The sequence below is a fragment of the Pygocentrus nattereri genome, chromosome 13 (genome assembly GCF_015220715.1).
Source record: "Pygocentrus nattereri isolate fPygNat1 chromosome 13, fPygNat1.pri, whole genome shotgun sequence".
Taxonomy (NCBI): Eukaryota; Metazoa; Chordata; class Actinopteri; order Characiformes; family Serrasalmidae; genus Pygocentrus; species Pygocentrus nattereri.
Window position 1 is genome coordinate 10,388,574 of NC_051223.1, and position 24,916 is coordinate 10,413,489.

The 24,916-nt window shown below is 40.7% G+C and overlaps 1 protein-coding gene across 1 annotated transcript in view; it reads left to right on the top strand.

Annotated features, from left to right (window-relative positions):
- Window positions 1-24,916, top strand: part of wnk4a (WNK lysine deficient protein kinase 4a) — a 91,871-nt gene that overhangs the window by 51,695 nt on the left and 15,260 nt on the right. Inside the window, exons 8-14 of the mRNA XM_017695121.2 lie at window positions 1,839-2,217; window positions 5,208-5,374; window positions 7,291-7,364; window positions 9,621-9,756; window positions 11,574-11,690; window positions 19,306-19,461; window positions 24,196-24,244. Of these exons, the coding sequence (XP_017550610.2) occupies window positions 1,839-2,217; window positions 5,208-5,374; window positions 7,291-7,364; window positions 9,621-9,756; window positions 11,574-11,690; window positions 19,306-19,461; window positions 24,196-24,244 (1,078 nt within the window). The remainder of the gene's footprint in view (window positions 1-1,838; window positions 2,218-5,207; window positions 5,375-7,290; window positions 7,365-9,620; window positions 9,757-11,573; window positions 11,691-19,305; window positions 19,462-24,195; window positions 24,245-24,916) is intronic.

Consider the following 24,916-nt stretch of genomic DNA (forward strand, 5'->3'; position numbering starts at 1 on the left):
TATGGCTGTGTTACTTATTATTATTAGCATTATTTTCCCCATAAAACTAAGGGGTTTTCTTCTAGTCTCAATGTCCTGTTTCAAGTCTAAATACAGGGTGATTAAAAAGATTCATCTGATTTCAAAATGATTTATTTCACTTGTAAATCTTTACAGATCAATGCAGTGAACTGTAAATGTAAGTAAGTAAAACTTTATTTATATAGCACTTTTCCAGAGTGACTCACAAATTGCTTTACAAAGTACTTACAAATAAAATACAAGACAATTAAGATCATTATGATTATATACTCAAGTAATACACACAGTTTAAATACTCAAATGCACACTGACTTATAAAGCACATTGATCAAAAGCTGTTAAAAACAAGAGAATAAAAATAAGTCTTTAAATGTTTTTTAAAAACCTCAATTGATTCAGAGAGTCTGACATCAGTAGGAATATTATTCCACAATATGGAGCATAAACTGCAAAAGCCCAGTCCCCCTTTGATTTTAAGTTAGTACGTGGAACATTTAATAACCCCTGATTTGAAGACCTTAAAGTTCTCGCACTATGAAGAGGTTGTAAGAGCTCAGTAATGTATGCTGGAGCCTCGTTATGAACAGCCTGATAAGTAAGCATTCAAATTTTTAAATCAATTCTGTAGCTTACAGGCAACCAGCGTAGAGAAGCCAATACTAGTGGAATATGTTCCCTGCGCTTTGTCCTAGTAAGAAGACGAGCAGCTGCATTTTGAACTAGCTGTAGACGAGCCACCTCTCTCTGACTCACACAAGTAAATAAGGCATTGCAGTAGTGCAAACGGGTGGAGACAAAAGCATGAATAATTTTTTCAATGTCAGAAAAGGGCAGGAAATTTCTAATTTTAATATTATTTCTAAGTTGAAAAAAGCAGGATTGAAGAAGCTTCTTGATGTGTAAATGGTTTAAATGAGCATAAAGTTTATTACGTAATTGTGCGAGGTGTCAGTCTGAACCTCCGCCAACTGTACGGACGACATCAACACCACAGTCAAACTCATCCCATTCTGGATAGAGCATATCAGGTGTCGCTGCATTCACGGCTCTTTCAGTGCAATTTCGGAGATTATCCAGTGCTGTGGAACCAAGGTCAAACGCTCTGACCTTTTTGGAGCTTCACTGCCCACGAAAATCACACTGCACAGTTATGACGGATTCACTCTTATTGACATGGAGAACACAGAACGTTTTCTGCTTAGGGGTCTCATCTCCTTGCAGACTGAAGGGAGCCAGTCAGAAACTCTATGACCCCTCCTTTCAGTTGGATTGTGATTGGTTCCTAGACACCTTATGGCTGTACATATATGGCACTTTGAATCACCCCGTACAAGTAAAGCTGTGGTTACATTACACAACTTTATCCCTATTTTAGCTCTGATTCTCAGTCTGGCCGAGTCGGTCTGGCTCTACTTTGCAGATTTTTGGGTCAGTCTGAGTGGACAAATGGCGAGTCGTGTGTGAGGGGCGCAGACTCAGATTTTTGGTCTCCCGGCTGCGTTTCAGACCAGTTTGAGTTTATCATACATGTTTTTCTTTCAACTCCTTATGTGAGTTATCACATGACATATGCTGTGTCCTCTTCAGTAGTAAAAACGAGTTTCATTATCTACAAGTTATCTACCATCAAATAATGGAAATTTCCACTGCCATGGTTGGTCAATAATAAAATAATAATGTAGTTGAAACTCAACTTATCAAAATTGTTTACAAAGCTTCTGCTTGTAATTATGACACAAAGCAATGTTCGTGTGAACTGGTATTCAGTTCCAAAGATCGCACCACTTATTAACATTATCTTACTTCTCCTCTCCTAGGTGGTCCTGGGATTTGTATGCGAGGCGGACTACAAGTTGGTGGCCAAAGCGATGCGAGACCGGGTGACGGCCATCAAGCGGCAGCGGGAGCGGGAGCGGCAGCGGCGGCTGGCTGAGGAGGAGAAGAAGAGGAAGCAGGTGGAGGCCATTGAGGAGGAGCCTGAGCTGCCCTCGCCCAAGCCCGTTAGCCGAGCCCTCGAAAGCCCTGCCTCTTCCCCTTTTCGGATCCCTCCTACTCCGTTGCTCCCAGAGCCCCCCACTGTCTCTCCTGTGAACTCCCCAGACTACAGCATCAACAGGGGCTTCCTACCAGAGCCAGAAGAGCCAGAAGCTGACCAGCACTTGCACTTCCGCCACACCAGCTTCTCCTCAGTAACCTGTGAGCACCATTACATTCAGATAGCATTAGAGTTAAAAGGTGTTACAGTGGCTGTATGATTGATTATGTAGTGTAGACATCAGAATAGACATCAAAAGTGCCTGCGATTCAGTGTTTCTTCTGTAATGAAGGTGTTAGTAGTGCGTTTGTGTTGCAGTAACAGTCTCTACTTCAGTGGGAAGGCTTTAAATTTGAGATCATTGCTGTATGTATTTCATTGAGCATTAGTCAGGTCAGGTACTGATGTTAGATGATCAGTTCTGGGTCACTCCAAGTCATCCCAAAGGTATTGGATGGAGCTCCATCACTCCAGAGAATGCAGTTCCACTGCTCCACAGCCCAATGCTGGGGGGCTTTATACCCCTCTAGCCGACACTTGGCAGTGGTCAGTTGGTTAAAGTGTCCAAATTACGGTACTTCGGTGCTCGATTAGCTTTTCTAGGTATTGAATACTGAAATCGCTATTTCACTTTTGAAATCACTATATCGCTTTTGCTTTTATTTGTAAATATGATATACTTTACTACTCCTCAAGACAAGCGCCTGGACATCAGCACGTTGCCAAAAATGTGTTAAGGATGTGGCTTAGCAGTCAGAGTTAGCGCAGCTGTATCGCTAACTGATGTGAGCTAGGTCCAGAAACAATAGAAATATATTTCTCTGACAAATAACATGTTGGCATATTGTCCACTGAGGAGAAAAAACCTCATGTAGAAGACAAGTCCTCATCAGACACTTAAGAAGACACTTATCGTCCGTGTTAGCTGTGTTAGCTCACTAGCCCATCTGAAGAGGCAGCCTCTGTTACTCAGCCAACACAAAAACCTACCAGCTGTGTTGAAATGACACACGTTCCTCTGTGTGCTGCTGTATTTTTGTGAATCACCAGTGCTGCCACCTGAAAAGTTAAGACTACAGCCCGCCTTACTGTTGGCCATTTTTAGCATAGTTTTTCCTTTACTGTGGTTAACCAGACATCCATTAATGAGCTCTAACAGATACTTGAATGTCAAAATTAGAATGCACATCCCTAATCCAAATACTTTTGTGTGGCCTCTGTATCTGCAGACACTCCAGCGCTGCTGTATCTTGATGTGTAGTCGCAGTTTTATGGTAGCACCATGGCGTTTGTTAAATCCATTAATCAGCCTGTATAATAAATGATTTACTTTGTTCAACGTGAAGTCATACATAAGCAACACCTCTCAGCATTCAGAGCCTCAGCACAGTAGTACAGTCAGCTTTCCACAGACTGTATGTGTGAAACCTCCTTACCTGGTGTCCTTACCAGCAGTTCTAACAGTGCAGACAGCCCGCCGTCGACTGATCTCACCTCGTAAACTGTCTGTATGTTTCTGCAGTCAGCCTGGCGATAATGTACACACTGAGAACGCGGCAGAGAACGGGGGGAAATCTGAACAGGGAGATTAACTCAATAATTCACTCCCTCCTTGCCTCACATCAGCCTCTTTGCTGCGCGAGCACGCAGTGTTTTTGAAGCCGACGAGAGGAAAGACAGGTTTGAGGTGAATAAACGGCGACAGCGAAGAACATAATCCCTCAGTTCGACCTCTCGCTCAGAACAGTGCTGCTTTCAAAAGTGCTCCGACCACCTGAAGGGAGCTTGTTATGTTCAGGTTAAATGGAGTTTAGCTCAAGTGATACTGATTCTACCACCTTTTAGCCTCTGTGCTGGTCTTGTGCAAAAGTTTTGGCATCCAAAATGACATGCTTTGTTGACATGCAAATAAATTTGACGCATCCTCTGCAGGGAACACGCTTTGTGATTGTAATGCACAGCTACTGTTTAATTGCTGAAGTTGGGGCACCCTTGGTCCAGTCACATGCTTTGCTGGAGTGACAATAAGTTATTTCCTCTTCATGAAAAAAAAACAATACAAATTTTAATACATGAGTACTCTTCATTCATTTATTTATTTACCCCTTCCCCCCAGTGTGTTAAATTCAGCAAATACATCTAAATTATGTGCAAAAATCTGCAGAGAAATGCCACATTGTGTTCCTTGTAAAACTTCCAATTAGAAAAAACATCACTTGTCCAAGGGTGCCCAAACTTTTGCACATGACTGTATGTCTCTGTTTTGGGGCAAAAAAATGAAATTCCTCTAAATTACCCCTCTTACCCCAAATGTGGTCAGGTGGCCGAGACTTGTTTGCTGTCTGAAATTTGTTTCTTCTCTTTGCTGTATTTTCTACTGTACTTGTTTATAGTTAACAGTGTATCGTACAGTTTTAAAAAAGATGGTGCTTTAAGGGTTCTTTAGTGAAGAAAATGGTTCTAAATAGAACCATAAACACTTGGAGAACCCTTTGCATGATTAAAGGGTTTTTCGGGTTGATGGAAAATGTGCATGAATGTGCTATAGACGGTTCTATGCAGAACCATTTTGAAAAGGGATCAGTGTAGCAGTGTAGTGTAGAGTTCTCCTATTGTTGCATCCTTGCCATCGTAAAAATTAAAGAGCCCTTTTGGATTCTTTATAGAACCATCTACAGCACATTCTGCATCCGTCTGAAGCACCATTTCACATTGCAAAGAACCCTTTAATCATGCATTCTTTGAATGTTCATGATTTTATATAGAACCATATTCTTTGCTGAAGAACCCTTGAATCACCAGAGTACCAGAAATTATGTAATAAAGTCCATAATCAAGCAAACATCAGACACTAGACACGTTTTTACTTCATCAGGTTAAAACTATAAATTTGGCTTTTTTCAACCAAAATTTCACTTTAAAAAATCTTTCCTTTGTAACGTGAAATATGTTCTGTCTCTCTCTCTCTGTCTGTCTCTCTCTGTCTTTCTGTCTCTCTCTCTCTCTGTCTCTCTCTCTCTGTCTGTCTCTCTGTCTCTCTCTCTCTGTCTTTTTCTCTCTCTGTCTGTCTCTCTCTCTGTATGTCTCTCTCTCTCTGTCTGTCTGTCTCTCTCTTTCTCTCTCTCTCCTCTCCCGCTTTCTCTCTCTCCAGCCGATTGCGAGACAGACGGCTATCTTAGTCCCTCAAGCTGTCAGGATGGACTTGAGGTTGCTAAGGGTAGCATAAGCAGCCCTCCCGATCTGCCCACTTCAGTGGCCACACCCACTACGGCCACATCCATTCACATCCCTCCAGTTCCAGCTCTGCGCTTTTCTTCGGTAAGTGTTTTTGAGAACATACCTTTCACAGAGGCTGCAAGACATTTAGCTCAGAATCAGAAAATAGGTATCTAGCATGTTACGTTTTGTAATAGCAATTTACAGTCCAGTCACATCATTAAGTCTGGGGAATGTTTTCGTGGCCTCATCCATGTGGAAGGCACTCTCAGCTGATCTGGGTATGAATCCATCCTTGACAATCATGAACACCCGTAGATGCTGATTGTCTTCCCTGGGTGGATAGGCTCTTCCAGCAAAATTAGATGGAACAGCATGACCAAAACTTCCAAGTACTGTCTTGGCTCCCTAATTTCCTGGACTTGAACCCAATTGAACATCTGTGGGACCATCTCAATCGTCGTGTTTGCTCTGTGGATTGTTCTCCATGGACCCTCCACAGCTGTGGGATGCACTGCAGTCAGCCTGGCTCCAGGTACAGTGACAACCTACCAGGACCCTGTTGAGTCACTCCCAGCATGTCTAGCTGCTGCACATGGCGGTTACTCTGGATATTGGCTGGTGATCATTATAATGTGACTCGACTGTGAAGAATCCAGAACACAGTTACCTTTTACAGTTTAGCAGAGTACTTTTAGGATACTTACAAGGTCTTGCCTCTTAATTTTTGTCCAAATTTTGAAGTTTCCTGATGAATGGACCACCACTACAAATGGTCAAAATGGAAAGAAGTCTTGTTCTGTTAAATTCCAAGTTAAGAACTTTTTGGATTTTCAAGGTTTGGTTGTGTCAATGACAAATTGTATGTATGGTATTGGAATTTAGTCCATCTGCCATGTCTGTAAACTCCTTAAAACAGATGGTTCTTCAAGGATTCTTTAATAAAGATCTACAAACTCTAACCATTTGCATGCTGAAATGATTCTTCAGATTAATGGAGAATGTGTTCTGTAGTTCTATGTAGAACTGTAATATGACACCTCCATCCATCTGAAGAACCATGCAATATACTTAAGTATACCATGCAAATGGTTCTTTGAGTGGTCAGTTTCCACAGGCAGTATGTGGACACACTTGTCTGTATATAGAAAAGCACATAAAGAACATTTGGCTCTAATAGAAGTTGGTGGGTAGAAGCTGTAGGACCTTCCAACTGGCCATCAAAATATGGTCATTGTTCTGTAGTAAAGAAAATGGTTCTATATAGAACCTTGAACACTCCAAAAACCCTTTGCATTGTTAAACCTTTTTGAAAATGTTTTTTTTGTAGCACCCAAATGGGTTCTTCTTTTGTTATGGTGTCAAGATTTTAACAGTAGAAGAACCCTTTTGGGTGCTATCTAGAACCCTTTTCAGAAAGGTTCTGTATCAGCCCGAAGAACGTTTTCATGATACAGCGAACACTTTAATCATGCAGGAGGTTCTTTGCATGTATATGGTTCTCTGGAACCATTTTCTTTACTAAAGAACCTTTGAAGCACAGTTTTTTTAAGATTGTAGCATCAAAAATGTTTCATAAAGCACCTTTTTGAGAAGGGTTCTCTATAGCACCAAAAAGGGTTGTGCTATTGTTACAAGCTTAACATTGTAACAGTAGAAGAACCCTTTTTGGTGCTATATAGAAGCCTTTTAAAAAGCTTCTACATAGAACCATATGCAACACATTCTCCATCAATATGAAGAATGATTTTACTCATGCACAGAACAATTCAGTCATTCAAAATGGGTCTTTGAGTGTTCATGGTTCTCTATAGAACCATTTTCTTTACTAAAGAACCTTTGAAGAACTGACTTTAAGAGTGTAGGCGTTTTTCACATCAGGTTTTCTTTTCTAAATACAGGAAAATGTCCGTAGTAATCAATTGTGCCCTGCAGATGCAGCAGATAGAGATTAAGTTGACAAATGCTTGAATATTCCTTTAATCCCTAAAGAACCTTTTTTCTAATCCCTTCCTTAGAGCATTGCTGTGACTAATAACTTCGACAAAGGAGTGTCGGGGCCTCCAAGTCCATTCTCTTCGCCCGTGGACAGGTAAGAAAAAGCCCTCAGCTTGGCTTTCACCACATCTGGGCCGCTAAAGCCACCCACAGAGTCTCATATCAAAGTCAGCCGTGAAACCCTGTTTGTCCTCACACGATGCACCGAGAGCTCTGTGTTTAGATTGGCCATCAAAAGTACTGTGGAGCACACAGTTCACTTTTGAAAAGAACAGCTTCGCTCCCCCCTCAGGGGTGCATGCCTGCGACTGTGAGTCAATCGCCATGGCAGGAGATCACATTGTCCTCTGGGCTTCTCCTCCTCTCATCTTTCATAACGCAGCGCATTCCGCTCGCGGCCTGTTAAATCCAGCCTCAAAAACACGCGTACCTCAGCAGGCAGGGACTTTTAAAGCACTGACCAGAGTTTGCCAAGCGGTAGGCTGCCTGTAAATGTTTATGTGCCTTGTAGGAGGGCAAGGGTTTGGATGCTGCAGTGTGTAGAGTGCTGAAAGACCTGTGAGACACAATTCGCTTTCCGAAGCGCTTTCACAACAAGAGCTATAACCACAGCACTCTAAAGCCAAACAGTGTTTTTAGGGTCTGAAAGCACAGACCTGTATGATGCCAATTCAAACACAGTTATATTCTTGTTTTGCAAGGAATAGTATCATACACTAATTGTGGCCTGACTATCCAGAAAAATCGTGTGCACATATTTATTCCTCTGAAGCAAGAGCCGTATAAAAAAGCTAAGCTGATGAGTGAATGGAGAAAGTTTGTTTTCTTAAAACTAGTAAAACATTATTACAGGAGGAACAAAACAGTCATTAAAAGCCTGATATTACCCAAGCAAGCTTGTAAAGAAGGGCAGGAATTCCATGGACGTTTTTATGTTTGCCGGATTTAGTTATAGCCCATTCTCGCTGTAGCGGACCTCTGCCCTATCACATGGGAGAGAGAGCGCCAATCAGGAAAGGAGAAAGCTGAGCCCTTCTTCACTGCCATTAAATCCTGTCAGGCTAATGTTTGACCAAACTCCTGTCCAGTGAGGGCCTTTTAGGATCCAATGAATTCCTCTCACTTTTACTACAGTGTGTGCTTGCAACAGATCAGTGTAACAGTGTCTGTGTTTACATGCAGAGATTTCTGCCAATCCAACTGAATTCATTCCAATTATAGATGAAGACTGAGGTGTTTATTCTCACTCTTCTCAACAATCTTATAAAAACCTCTGTTTACATGCTCACTACAAGTAATCCGATCCAAAATTCCATGCATGCGTAGGGAACCACTTAGTGCAGATGTTACCATGACAACCAGCATCACGTGAGTCAAGTCGGAGTGAGATGAGCAGCAGTGAGCAGTGCTGGTGTTTTTAATTGCTTTAAAATGATCTCAGTCTCAGGAAAATGTCCTTCAGATGTCCTTATTAAAGAAGGCTGAGAGGAAGACGTTGTGCTCTGAGACACATAAGCTGGACGTCCGTCCCACCACCATCTTTTAAATCAGAGCCTAAACTTCGTCATCTCTGCAGACCAGTTTCTGCTCCGCCATGCTGGATGGTATAAACTCTCACTGTGTGAGACTCACATGCAGAACGGACTTAAACTTTCCTATAGGCAATGTAATTGGATACATGCATTTACACAGATAATATTCTTCTATTTAACGGATTATTTACAGGATTACCCACCTCCATCAATCAGATAGAAACTGTATTCCGAATATCCTTAATCAGACTGGACTATTCCGATTGAGGTGTTTACATGGACGTATTCTATTCTTATTGAGCTTTTAGTCGGATTATTAACAGATTATCAGGCTGCATGTAAATGTGGCTACTATTCACCCACTTAAAGAGGAATAAAAAACACAAGTTTCCAAAACTTGAGTTTAAAAACCGTTTAAACGCTACAGAGAAAATGGGACTCCTAACAACCAGCTGTAAGACCAGGTAGACACCAAACTGTCCCCATCAAAGCTTTCATCTTTGAGAGAGAGGAGAAAATCAAGCTGCTTCAGATCTGAAAACATCCTCAAACAATGGACTGACCACCCCAGAGTCCAGACCTTTGAATGTGTTTGAGATTACTTGCAATGTTAAACCAGCTTCTAAGACTGAACTTTGGAGGTGTGGGGGAAAAAAACCCACCTCTTTTCCAAAAAGAATGGAAAGGTGGACACAGTAAATACTGAAAATGTGATATTATTTTTACTTCTGTTTAATTTTGTGTTTAATTATTTTTCTTAGCCCCTATAAAAATGTCTTGTTTGATTTCTCTAATGAAGTTATGTGAAATCTCCACAGCTACGCCTCAGACGTGACCTCAGGCTTGAGTGACGGCTGCGAGGGTCAATCAGAGAGGGCAAACAAGTCGCCTGCTCGACGGACGGCTGGAAAGCTGTTCAGGAGGAGAGCGCGGGCCCGCCTGCGCATCACAGGGGTATGAATCCATGAGTCCGTTCACTTGTTTGTCCACCAGTCATTTCATGTCTAACTGTGATTTTCACTGAGTTGCCAGTTTATTAGAAAGTGGCAGTTTTATCAGAAATGCATACCATTTGGCTCTACTTTGTAGGTGTGTACTGCACAGTGTCTTAGCACCCCTCTACACAGTCTGTCAAAGGAAATGAACCACCATAGGACCCTCACTGACTAGATCTAAAAGGTGTGATGGACCATTCTTAGCACAGTCAGAACAAGGTCGGGGTTTTTTTTTCTTGCCATACCAAGTATAGTTGGGTTAAAAATTCTTATTGTCAAGTTTATTTATCTAAACCAAAGTGATCTGTCTAGGATACAGTTAGGGCTCTATAGACTATTTTTATGACAAAATATCAGAGATTAAAAAAAACATTTGATGTTAGAGTAAAAACCTACATTTAAACTGAAAATGTTTCTATTTTTTCACATATTTTTGAGAAATTTGGGAAAGTTTAAAATACCAGTCCACAAGAGCATAACTGAATGCTACTGATGCACAGTGTGTGTAATGAATGGAATAAAGATCATTAGTCTTATAGTTATATGTTTTAAAGTCTTGTAGTGTTACTCTTTTTGAGCCTATTGTTAAATGATCTAATAGCTGTTTCCAGTAGTTCGATAATTTAAATCAGGCGAGCTGCTGATGAAAGGAGAAAGCTGGAACCAAAGTTTTCCTTAAAATGAGGCCTGTCACAGTTGTTACGTAATTGCCTAATCACAGTTATGTGGGTTGATTGGAATTATTTAAGCTGCAGCTGTTTTACAGAAATCGTTTCACAGTCATATTATGCCAAGAAAGCACTGGGGTTGTTGAGGCAAATGAGTGTAAATAAACGAAAGCAATAAATGCGTTCATTGAGATGCATCATTCAAAGTTCTAAGTTCTCTGACAAGTTTAGAGGGCGGCGCAAGTAATATTTGTTGATTTGTTAACTATGTAAAAGAGATGGTTAATTGTGGTTAATTATATGACATTCAGTCATCAGATAAAATTTCACGTCAAGCCTTTTCAAACTACCTCAACTGCTTTTTTTTTCAAACTAAGAAATTCTTTTTACTATAGTTAGATTTATTTGCATGTACTCTAATTACTCTAATGATATATGGCAGAGGCCACTACAAGACGGACCATGGTCTGAGTCCGGAGCCAGATGCTATCCTATGCGGACCTGGACCTGTAAACGATAAATTTTCCCGGGGTGGTCTTATTTTAATCAGCGTATTAGCCGATTTTCTAGCCATTAGGGTAGCTTTAGTGGCTGGAGACTCACAGACCAATCACATGCGTTGTAAATATCATGTGACGCTACTCAGCCAAACAGATCTGTGCATTACGATGAACTCTGAGACTCAAGTAAGTGACGCCACACAGGGGAGGGACGGACGAGGCAAGAAACAGCAGTCGGAGAAGAAAGTGAGGGAAGTTATTCCACAGGAAGTGACTCTAAAAAGATAAAACTGACAGTAAATGTTGTTGAAATCTGACTGAACTGGACTTTATTTGATCTGATATTCAGTTGTCGACTGTATAAGATGTTGATATTCCTATTAAGCTACTTCAGTAAACAGTATATGGCACCGAGTCATGATGCAGGTTAGACATTATGAGGTTCTGGACCTTTGCTTGAGGAAATTTTCTCTAACTGGACCTTATTGAATTTTAATTAAAGGCCCCTGATATATGGTGTTATGACTGGTAAAAATAAATAGTTTTACATGCCTGTTCTTAAGTGTACAAGACTGTATGAGTGAGAAACTTTGTTCTCCTGCCTTTAGTTGTCTGATAAAGTGGACCGCGTGGTGGAGTGCCAGCTACAGACTCACAATGATAAGATGGTCACCTTCAAGTTTGACCTTGATGGAGATAGCCCTGAGGACATCGCCTTGGTTATGGTAGGCCATTCAGTCCCCTGTTGACACTCATACACTGGAGATGACGCTGATCTGACTCTCGGTAGAAACTGGATCACATTTCAGGGGACAAAAGATGGAATCAGAATCTGTAACAGATTTAGTCTGAAAGATTGCAGTAACTGCTCACACATAGCATAAGAACAGTGTAGCTATTTTATACTATATTTATTTTAAACTAGTATGATAGTTTATTTATTTGCCCATTCTGATTTTACACACATTTGCATTTTTTTGTGAAATGGTTGCCTGAATAAAAAGCTGAAGTTTTTAATTTTTATTTGTAAGTGTTGTGAGCTGTGCATTTCTTCCTTTAGATGCACAGATTAAATGCTTGAATTTAAAAAAAGAGCTCATTTTAGAACATAGTAGTTTTTAGAGCCTGACCAGTATATATATATATATATATATATATATATATATATATATATATATATATATATATATATATATATCGGTTGGCTGATAACATTGGCTTATATTCATACCCGATGGTTTTATTGATATTGGTGAAAAATGTCACTTTTTTGGTTGGGACAAAACTATAAAACTGTATTAAACCTAAAAAATATGGAAAATTTTATATACACTCTTACAAAACATAGTTCTTTAGGGGTTCTTTACATAAGAAAATGGTTCTATATAGAACCATGAACACTCAAAGAGCCTTTGTGTGATTATATGGTTCTTTGCATTGTGAAAGTACCTTCAGTGTTTGTGCTTATGATCATTTTAATAGACGTCAACGTCACTAATTAATGACGTTCTATTAAAAGACTGGTTTACCAAGAGAGACACTGGAGGATTTTCACCTAAAATGAGTTTGTGAAGTGAGTCTTGTTATAAAAATGATAACAGGAAATCAGAGCCATAATAACTCTTTTAGTACTTTTACTTTGATACTTAAGTACATTTGAAGGTAAATACTTTAGTACTTTTACTCAAGTGGAGGTCTAAAGGGAGGAGCTTCAACTTTTATTGGAGTAATATTTTACCTTGGGTATCTCTACTTTAACTCAAGCACATGGTTGGTGTACTTCGTCCACCTCTGATTTTAATATATAACATCCATCCATTTTCTAAGCCGCTTCTCCGTCAGGGTCGCGGGGGGTGCTGGAGCCTATCCCAGCAGTCTTCGGGCGGAAGGCAGGATACACCCTGGATGGGTCGCCAGTCCATCGCAGGGCAGACAGACAGACACAGACAGCCACTCACACACTCACACACTCACACCTAGGGGCAATTTAGCACGTCCAATTGGCCTGACTGCATGTCTTTGGACTGTGGGAGGAAACCGGAGAACCCGGAGGAAACCCACGCAGACACGGGGAGAACATGCAAACTCCACACAGAGAGGACCCCGGTCGCCCGGCCAGGGAATCGAACCCAGGCCCTCCTCGCTGTGAGGCGACAGCGCTACCCACCACGCCACCGTGCCGCCCTAATATATAACATTTAAATGTAAATCTAAATGAAGACTTCCTGATAATGTTGGTTATCAGAACTGTGAACCCTGTTGAAATCAGCATCGGTATTGGTATTTATATTCGGCAGGTTTTCATCTGAAGGTTTCATATCAGTATCGATATCGGAGAAGGAAAATTGATACCATTCCATCTCAAGCACTCATCACGTTCCTGAACTCTTCAGCCGCCTCGCTCGCCCCAATTTTGCCTTGAAAATGCCTTGTGTGACAAAACGTGTCAGCATGTCAGAACGTTTTGTACAGTGAGTTTAAAAACAGCACCTGATAGAGCACGTCTGAGCTCTCCTCACTCATCATTGTTGCTGTTTCTGGGCTCTTTTACCCCTTAACCCCCCTCTTCTTCCAAAAATAATCAGAAATAGAGCTGTGTCCCTCTGGCTGGGAGGCTTCTATGCAGCTGGTGGGCTGCAGCTCTTATCAGCTCTGTTAACAGCAGATACTCCTCTGCCTCTCCGTAACAGCACCACATCTTGCACGTTTCTGCACAGAGTCTGCCCTGTTTTCACCCTGATAGACGATGCCTAGAACCAATGAGCACGTTTTCTTTGTTGCTCACAGACTTTACGTACTCAACAGAAAGCAGGTCAGATGTTAATATTTGTCTTTATGGAAAGTGAAGAAATAATTGATTGAAGCTTTACCTTTGTTTACCTTTGTTTACCGCCTTGTTGTGATGTCAACATTTGGTATTTAGACCAGTTTTAGGCCCAGCTGAGTTTTAATATATTCTACAGTTCTCATCAGTAGTTGTTGCATATGTTATTCATGTGTAACTACACAGTTATTAGAGACACTTAATATAAAGTTGGACCAGGTTAACTCACCAGATACACCCAGTTTGGACACAAAAGCAGATATTGTCAGCCTCACTGCTGGTATCAGGTTCTTATCAGAGCTCGGAACAAGAACCGTGTCAGAGATAAGGCTCTCGTTCGCGTGCCCCTCCTCTGAGTCTCTACCCCGAGTACCTCGCACAGCACGGCTGCCCTGCAGACTGAGACACTTCAGCTTTGTGTTTCTCCTCGAACAGGAGCAGCACGGCTGAAGTGTTTGGTTACATCTGCGCGCTGTTCTCTACAGTGCACAGAGCTGGGGAGAACACTGCTGCACTGTGGAGATCTCTGAGTAGAGTCAGTGTGCAGGAGTAGCCTATAAATCACATCATAATGTGTTTATTATATCCTCTCACTTCACTCCTCTAGACTGCGCCTGTGCGATTGTATCCGTATGGCTGTACACGTGTGGGCGTGAATGTGGTCATGTGTATTCGAGCTCGTCTACGTGAGTCTAGTGGTTGTTTGTGTATGCATGCCCTAAAGCGGCGAGTCTGGACCCAGCTGGACTCAGTGTACAGTGATGTGTAAAAGTTTGAACACCTCCAGCCAAATGACCCACTCTCAACCTTTTTAACTCCTTGGGACCACCAGTGGTTCCAAAACGCACTTGGTCATGTTTTTCATAACGCTCATATTTCATAAGCTACATTCAGAAGCTGGGCGAAGTATGAGGCTGTAACTCTTCTCTCCAGTCAAATGGATGATGTCATTTTAAGCCCTTATAATAAAAGAAGCTAAATTCAGTCTGTTTTTCTACTGAAAGTCGACCCATTTTTCCCCAAATCTGGGTTATAAACTATAAACAGACGGTGTTTCTTCAGTGATCTGCTCTGTAAACATTACTTTTATAAAATAATACAAAGAGCGTCTGAGATTTTTGGCTTTCAGCAGTAAATTGTAAGCATATAGTGTTAATCTGAGGGGCTTTAATAAAAAAAATAATAAATAAATAAAATAAAAATGTACATTTATTTCATGCAGTTACTAAATTATTTAACTTACGACAAACAAAAATATACCCTGGAGAATAAGAGGTTTAGAATATGGCCTTTCTCCAGTTTCAGTTTACTTGCTGAGGAGAAAATAAAAAGGCCACATTTTGTGTCTTATTTTTTCTGAAATGTATTAAATTTAGCAAATAAGCGGTTATTGTGTATTACAGGGCGCCAGACAGAAAACTTAGGAGCTGCTGGTTTCTAAAAAATAAACAGTTGCCAGTAGCTTAACTGTCAGATTATAATATGCAAAAAGCTTTTCAAGACCCCTCAGTTCAGCTCTTTGATTTGAGTATCTCTGCCTTTCACCATGCCTGATTTTTTTTCATACATATTATTTATATCCATATCTTCCAGTCTCCTTTTTTTCATTAGCGAGGTTTGGGAGGTGCATTTGGTGAAGGGTGGGTCTTTACATGCTCTCATGTTGGCCTGGATGTGTTTTTATTTCAGCATGACCCCAACTGGCCACTGTGCATTCACAAAATGGCAAAACTACAACATCAAAAAATAGGCACTGAATACTCAATAAATAAATTATTTAAAATAAAAAACATAGTTTTATATAAAATCTTGTACCTCCATTTTTGACATTTTTCAGTTTTTGACATAGTTTGAAAGTGCCTGTTATTCTTTACATTGTGTGTAAATTACATGATGAATGGACTTAGAAATGACTTAGAAAAAATTCTGCTTCCATTGACTTCCATTAAATCTTATCAATCTTATCAACAAAACAACATTCATCCAGGACCAGCATGGGAACACAAGTGCGACACAGTACAGTAAACACAGTGCAGATGATACAGTACAATAAATAAATAAATACAAAAGACTTACAATACAGAACAGAATACAGGCAGCACATGGTACTGAGAGAATGTGGAGCTGTGTAAAGGAGGACGGAACATACTGTGACATATAGCAGCCGAGCAGACCAGTCAACCTTCCGCCATCAGTCATTTCACCAAACACACTAGCTGCATTTCAGCTGCAGTTCAACCAGTATAAACACCCAATGTCAGCTCAGCAGCTCAGAAAAAGCCTAAGTCTTAATGAACTTGCAGCAAAGAAATGATTCCAGGTGTCTTGATCAGGCAAATAGGCAGGTTTAAAAGACTGAGCTCCTGGGGACGTTCAAATACTGAACATTTCAAGTATTAATGTAATATTTCAGTGTCTACAATAAGTGCTTATATTTTACTGCTGAGGCTTTTGTGTATTTTAAATAAACAATAGCCTGTTCTGTTACAGCACAACATTCATTAAAAATTAAATAAAAACTTTTTCTCTGGCCCACAGATTTTTTTTTTGAAGGGGGGGGGGGGGTTCCCCAATTTTCTCCCATTTTCTCCCCAATTTAGTCGTCTCCACTCACTAGTTAAGACTCCCCCAATCAATCAATACCACCAGCGCTAGGAGGGCGAAGGTTAGCACAGGCTTCCTCTGAGGCCTGTGAAGCACCACCGCATCTTTTCGAATTGCCGCTCACACAACGTCATTGGGAAGTTGAACGCGCTCGGAGGAGAACGCTAATCGCCAGTTCTGTTACGTCAGCTACTAGACGTCTTGTGCATATATGAGCATGGCATGCTGGGGACTGTAGTGCAGCTCATGGTGAAACAGGCTGATATTAATAGAAAATTCAGGCTGAATAGGATCGTGCCACGGGCCTGACTTGGCCTGCAGGCCTTGTGTTTGACACATGGGATGTTGAATTAAATTTTAAGCTCTTTGAATTGTTTCTCAGCTGTTTCTCACTCTGCTAGCTAAAGGAGTAGGCACATTCTTGACGATAATAAAACTGTGTCTTTTTTTCAAATGATTCATTCCTTTTAAGAAATCAGTTTTCCAGCTACACTCACCGGCCACTTTATTAGGTACACTAATAAGTTGCTAGTTAAAGGTTGGACCCCCTTTTACCTTCAGAACTGCCTTGATTCTTCGTGGCACACTTTCAACAAGGTGTTGGAAACGTTCCTCAGAGATTTTGGTTGGTTATTTGAGTTACTGACCTCACTAATGCTCAATCAAATCCTCACAGCAATTTTCAACGTCTAGTGTAAAAGCTTCCCAGAAGAGTAGAGGCTGTTACTGCAGCACAGACTCACTATTAACACCCTTCTCTGGAGTCTGCAGACTTTTTGGACGCATGTTGTGATACTGAATTTTATCAGTATCTCAGCAGTAATTTTGACTGGCTGCTGGCTGGCGTTGTACGCTGGAGTGTGCGGCTGTGCACTGCTGCACACATGTGAGTGATGCTCGTGCGGCTGCAGTTTGTTAAGGTACAGAAGCCTCTTTGTTTGGAGTGAAAGCTCTGGCAGTGCGGAGCCTCTCCTGCAGTGTTATTGGTCGCCCCGTGCACGCCCACAGCTATTAGCGGTGTTACAGCAGTACAAAGACAGAACAGACCGAATTAAAAACCGCCTGCTATTAAAAGTGAGCACAAGTTTAAACAGGCTCATACACAACCGCAGGCTATTCGGGATGTCTAGGAATATTCAGAGATGTGGTGGGTTCTGTATTGCTCAACTTCAACTCATCAACCTCTGGAGTGACTCACATGTAGCACCAGTCAAAAGGCTGATGCATGAATGTAATTCATAAAGATATGATTTTGATGGCTTGTAGTTAGTTGAGTCGCTTTGTGTTTGGTTGAGGTGCACAGCTTTACAGTGGGGTGTGTTGAGTTGTGTTACGTTGGGTTGAGTTGAATTAAGTTGCCTTGTGTTGGGTTGAGGTGCACTGCTTTACATTGGGGTGGATTGAAGTGCACTGCTTTACATTGGGGTGGGTTGAGTTGTGTTACATTAGGTTGAGTTGAATTAAGTTGCCTTGTGTTGGGTTGAGTTACACTGTTTTGCATTGGGGTGGGTTGAGTTGTGTTACATTGGGTTGAGTTGAATTAAGTTGCCTTGTGCTGGGTTGCGTTGCACAGCTTTACAGTGGGGTGTGTTGAGTTGTGTTACGTTAGGTTGAGTTGAATTAAGTTGCCATGTGTTGGGTTGAGGTTCATGGCTTTACAGTGGGGTGTGTTGAGTTGTGTTACGTTAGGTTGAGTTGAATTAAGTTGCCATGTGTTGGGTTGAGGTTCATGGCTTTACAGTGGGGTGTGTTGAGTTGTGTTACGGTGAGTTGAGTTGAATTAAGTTGCCTTGTGTTTAGTTGAGGTGCACGGATTTACAGTGGGGTGTGTTGAGTTGTGTTACATTGGGTTGAGTTGAATTAAGTTACCTTGTGTTGGGTTGAGGTGCACTGCTTTACATTGGAATGGATTGAAGTGCACTGCTTTACATTGGGGTGGGTTGAGTTGTGTTGCATTAGGTTGAGTTGCATTGAGTTGGGTTGAGTTGAATTAAGTTGCCTTGCGTTAGGTTGTGTTGAGTTAGATTGCATTGCAATGGGTTGAGTTGTGTTGAGATGAGTTGAGGTTGAGTAATGTTGTGTAGTGTTGCGTTGGGCTGAGTTGATTTGAGTTTGTTGTGTTGAGTTGCGTTGTGTTGAGTTGAATTCAATTAATTCAATTAAATTGAAGGAACTTTATTTATATCCATAGGGCAATTAATTACTGGTCAGATCAGCAGTCAGTAAAGTGAAAATAAACATAAAACATAAAAATCATCAATAAGAAAAACATTAAAACGTTACAAAATTAAATAACCTAAAATGCAGTAAAATATACATATATGTAATTTTTGCTGTAAAAAAGTATAATTTATGGAAATATACAAGTAGTTTTGAGCAGCCATTGAGATCCATGCATAACGTCACTGTCGAAAAAAAAACTTACATTACCTTTTGGTTTTTCACCTGAAGCTGAGAGGATCAATCTTAAAAATAAAGGTCCCAAAAAGGGTTCTCTGGAGTGAAGCACCAGTTAGTTTGGTTCCCTAAATGATCTTTTATTTAATGACTCTTTATTTTCAAAGTTTAAAAAACCTCCACATAATGTAAAGGTTCTGTAGCAATTAAAGATCTCTCGTTGAAATGTTCATCCAAGCCAAGAACCATTTAAGAACTTTTACTTTTCTGAGTGAGCACCAAGAGTATGATAAGGCTACATGGTGGCAAATGGGGACGACTAAATGCAGAATTCCATAAGTGTTATTTCATAGCTTTGATGCCTTTTTTATGCCTATAAATTGTGGGAAGTAGCCTAAATAAAGAGAATCCCTTCTAGAAGTAGGTGTTTCCAAAGTTTTATACTTGTACTCACATTTTGCCCCACCTTCCTCACAGATGACCTCTGTCCCTCTCTTTTCTTTTCTCTCTTTCAGGTGCATAATGAGTTCATCCTTCCTTCGGAGCGAGAGGGCTTCATCCACCAGATGCGGGACGTTATCAGACGGGCAGAGTCTCTGATGGCCAAACAATCAGCGGGTGATCAGGACAATCACACAGCAGCTCGTCAACCAGCAACTGCAGCATTGCAGGTAAAATCTGCATGAACTCAAAACTAAACTTTAGGCTTGCCGTGATTAGTAGACAAAGTTGATTCGTTATCGCTGTGTTGTTGACTTAAAAACATAGACATTCTATAATGTTCTGTAACGTTCATTTGAAGTCATTCTGACAGACTGTAATACACTACAGGAAGTGTAGGGGGCGATAAGGCTTCTACTGTTGCATTTAAAAAGCTCTATAATGTTCATATGATCCACACAGTCACTCTGACAGACTGTAATACACTACATGAAGTGTAGGGGGCGATAAGGCTTCTACTGTTGCATTTAAAAAGCTCTATAATGTTCATATGATCCACACAGTCACTCTGACAGACTGTAATACACAAAAGGAAGTGTAGGGGATGATATGGCTTCTACTGTTTCATTTAAAAAGCCTCTATAATGTTCATATGATCCACACAGTCACTCTGACAGACTGTTCATTATGATCTCCAGTAGCTCCATATGGTCTCCTGTAGCTCCTAATAGTCTCCTGTAGCTTCAGTGGCTGCTCTTCACACCAGAGAAGATGTGAAAGATGTGTAAGTGAAATAATCACTTACTTTTAGGGTAACAGTAAAAATTAACATTTCTCAGAAAAAACAGAACGAGGCAAATTTTGCCAGGCAGTGAAACATCCACTTCCCTGGAGATGATAAATAACCCTTCTTTTTAAAGTAACTACAGCAAAGCTTGCTGGAATTCAAGTGGATATTTAAGCTTCCGCAGCTGTAAAATGCCCAGAGGGTGTTAGGTGGGAAGTGGGCGTTGGGATGGAGGGGGTTATTGTCAAAACTGTCAAAGCTTGCAAGATCAGTTTCTCTCGCAGCACTGACAGAGCTCTGAGAGAATGAGAGAATGCGTCTCACTGACACAGATCGCTCAAACTGATGCTTTAGGCTGTAATAGCAAAGATCAGTGTGCCAGACTGTTCTCACCCAAAGCCGGCTGTCTTTGTAGAGAACTGTGTTCATTCTCTCACTCAGTTTTCTGTCACCTCTGCTGATCAGCTTCCTGGTCTGAAGCGAGCGAGAGAGTAAATCCCTCCTTTCTTTTGGTCTCTGAAGTTTGAGGCTGTGTGAAATGGGACAGTTAAAGCACCGCTATAGGTGCTGAGTAAGCAGTTTAGGGAAATTTTTGACCGTTTTTCCAGAAGTACATTTGTGAGGTCAGACACTGATGTTGGACGACAATGTATGTAATGCTTGGATGCAGCTGCTCGGCCATGGAACCCAATTCTATGAAGCTGTCTACGCTGTTCTTGAGCTGATCTGAGGGCCACATGAAGTTTGGAGGCCTGTAGCGATTGACTCTGCAGAAAGTCCGCGACCTCTGCGCACTATGCGCCTCAGCATCCGCTGACCCCACTTTGTCATTTTACATGGCCGACCACTTTGTGGCTGAGTTGCTATTGTTCCCACTTGCTTCCACTTTGTTATAATACCACTGACAGTTGACTGTGGAATATTTAGTAGTGAGGAAATCTGAGATCTCACTGTTTATAGGTGCGTCCCATACTGGTCTGCTGGACAAGCATCCTGCGTGTCTTTGTCACGTGTTTGCTCTCCAAAATGACCCTTCATCCATACTTTCCTGTCCCTGTAGCTCACTTTCAGCTCCTGCGTCACAGGCCGGACTTGGCATTCACAGCATGTTCGCTGTGGACACATTAGAACACTGTTCCCTGTGTACTTCTGGGGTCAGTCCGTCCACCCTGACAGGCACTTAGTAGTAGTTACACTGCTGCAGGATAGTCTGTTAGAACATGCTTAGCCTTCATTATCTTAAAGCTACTGTGACGCTGTAGGACTAAAGAGTAGGTTGTGGGCTGCATAGACGTTAAAGGGCAGTACATGCTGTCCTGTGCATCTAATCAATAGAGACTGACTCTGTTTCCCTATTAGTGGGAGAGACTGGCTTAAGAAGCCTGTTCTTTGTCGAGTTCATGGTGCTCTAGGTAATGTCCTGCTGCAGCACAGTGGACAGAACACTGTCTCCTCTCTCTCTTGGGTCAACTGATCTCAGATATCCTTTAATGAGTAATGAGGAGAACAATGGTCTGTTTCATTTGAAATCAGAGATCTGTAACACGGTTACTCTCATACGCGAACATGCACACCCAGGGGGCTGCATAATTACAATCAGACTGCTGAGGAGCTCTCTCCTGGGCTCAGCCCAGAGCCTGATTAGAACCAGGCGCTGCAGAGGAGCTGCAGCACAACTCCACACAGGCTGGTTTTTATAGTGTCAGGATGAGTTATACATAAGTCCCCCATGCTACAGACCACAGGACATGGTTCCAGTAATCCATATGTTTGGACTGCTTGTCTTCAGCAAACTGTTTCTGTGCTTTCCTGTGCGTCAGCTTCAGAAGAGGCTTCCTTCTGGGACAATGACCATGCAGACCGAGTTGATGGGCGTATGGTCTGAGCACTGACAGGCTGACCTCCCACTTCTTCAACCTCTGCAGCAATGCTGGCAGCAATGCATTTTTTGAAGCCAACCTCTGGATATGGCGCTGAACACGTGGACTCACTGTGCTATAGCTCAGTTTCAGGGTGTTAGCAGTCTTCTTATAGCTTAGGCCATCTTTATGGAGAACAGCAATTCTATTTCTCACATCCTTAGGGAGTTCTTTGCCATGAGGTGGCATGTTAAATATCCAGTGGCCACTATAAGCGAATTGTACCCAAAACACCAAATTTAACAGCCCTTCTCCCCATTCACACCTGGAACCTTGTAACTCTTAACAAGTCACACAACACCAGGGAGAGACAACGACACAATTGGGCGCAATTTGGACACGTTCACTGTGAGGTGGACTCACTTGTGTTTCCAGCTATTAGACATTAATGGCTGTGTGTTCAGTTCTTTTCAGAGGACAGTAAATCTGCACTGCTATACAAGCTGATATATATATATATATATATATATATATATATATATATATATATATATATTAGATTGATATAGATATAGACATACGTATGGGAAATATTATTATTGTATACAAGTACTTACATATATAAACAAAATATTAGACTTTTGACTCCATGTCCTGACATTGTACAAAAACAAACATGCGTGTTTGCTGATCCCTCTCCCAAACCAGAACATGACCGAAATTGGTCTGTAAGGGCCGACCGCAGCCCCGTCCAGCTCAGCTAAATGAAGCAAAGGTTGGGGGTGGTTGCCTGTACTCCATATGTGTGTGGGGGCACGTAGGCACCGTTGGGTGTGTTTGCGCTTCAGTGTTAAACTGGTTGCGCTTTTCTCCTCTGCGCCTCAGAGAGCCCTTTATAATCGTCAGCCGAGTCTCTCTAGCACTTACAGTGACTGACTGCCCTGCTTTTACCTCACAACTCACATCAGCAGGCATCTAAATCAGGCTTAAAGAGCCTGTCATTACAGCAGATTACAGCAATAACTACGCCTTCAGTACTGTAACTACTGCCGATTTGATCATTTACCTCAGTCTGCCCTTAATATCAGCGCATTACTGGACATTAAACATTTTAAACTTTGATACAAACTTTTAGAGCACTCTCCAAGCTAGCGCATACAAACACTGAGTATAAAAGTATAAGGAAGTATAAAAAACATATAAAAAGTCAGAGGAGTGTCTTGGAACCAAACCTTGCAAAACGGTAACTTTACAGGAGAAGAAAAAACATTTTATTGGGAGTCAGTGTGACGAGATGAGAGAAGATTTTTGGATCACTGCTGTGTGTTAGTTAATCTTGACACCTTCTCACAATGCAAAGAGCTACTTTTAAAATTATTATTTTATTTTATGTAAAAACGACAAAGAATTATAGCTCTCTGTTATGAATGTTGTTATACCTACATGCAGTTTTTATGGTTACTTTTCCTATTCATACTTTTTATTTTACATACTCTAGACAACAAACAGCAATTTTAGATGCCATATTCAATAGTTCACGTGTTTTGGCAACAACAAGAAGTTATCAAATGATAAAAAATATAATTGTCTACTGTGAGAATCAATTTACAGGATATTTTGTCCTAGAGATGACTTTTAATATGCAAAGCATGATGAATACTCGTTTTATTCTAACTTTATCATGTCATTTTGGACATATCTTTACGTTTCTTTATTTTGTTTATTAATTTGTAGACATACCTATCTCTGCTGTCGGAACAAAACCTCATATGTCCATTTTTTGTCATTTTCAGTTTTTGACATAATTTTAAAATGTTTTTTGTACTTTATATTGTGTGTAAATTTCATGATGAATGGACTAAAAGAAATGGCCCAAAATTACTTATGTATAATTCTGGTTCCTTTGACTTCCATTAAAATTCAAGTATATTTTTTGCTTCTCCTGTAAAGTTACCATTTTGGAGATACAAAGTTAGACAGGGTTTTTTCTTTTTTAATTGTTCTATACATGTATATCGCTGCTGTCGGAACAAAACCTCACATCTCCAAAAAAGGTAACTTTACAGGAGAGGGAAAAACAGTCTTAACTTTTAATGAAAGTAAATGGATAAATAATTTTCATTCATCATTCAATTTTGACACATCATGAGGGCAGCTGGCCTTTTCAAAATGAAAAATAAAGTAAAGCGGCAAAATGGAGAAACAATGTTTTATTAAAAACATTGACTCCTTTGAATGGTAGTATAAATACAGTGCATTTAATATTAATTTAATTAAAGATGTATGAATAAATTCACTCTTTTTTCCTCTGTTTGCAGCTGAACCACCCCAGTCTTGCTCGAACACATTCCTCCTCCTCTCTGCCAGGTGAGGCGGTCATAAAACATTGTGCAGAGTGCTGACAGTGTCAGTGTGATGAATGATGCTGATTACATTACCAACGCAGAATCAAAACAATGTTTGACACGTTGTTTGTGTGAATGTTGTTGCTGTCGTATCACGTCATTTTTAGGCTCCCTACACAGGGATGTAATAGCGCATGCATAAGAATTGATTTATTTATTAATAAAGCAATATTTAAATATTTACATGATATCAGAACCTGCAAAATGACATGTTTTATGAAATAAATACCATTGTATTGATATAAGGGACCTTAAACTGAAGAAGGGAAATTTGTTCCATTTATTACACTGTCATAAAGCATTATTTCAGAGAAATAAACCTATAAGACAGGGGCCTAAAACAAGATGGTTTAAACCTCTTAAAACAAGATGGTTCTTCAAGGGAGTGCTTTAGTAAGTCAGTGGTTCTGTGTAGAACGATGAGCACTCAAAGAACCTTTTGCATGCATAACAGGTTCTTTGCGTGGTAAAACAGTTCTTCTGACTGATTGTGAATGTGTTGTACATGGTTCTATATAGAAACTTTTTGAAAATGGTTCTAAACAGCATCAGAAGTGATTCTCCTATTGCTACAAGTTTGACATCATAACAACAGAAGAACCCGTTTTGGGACTATACAGGACCATATACAAAG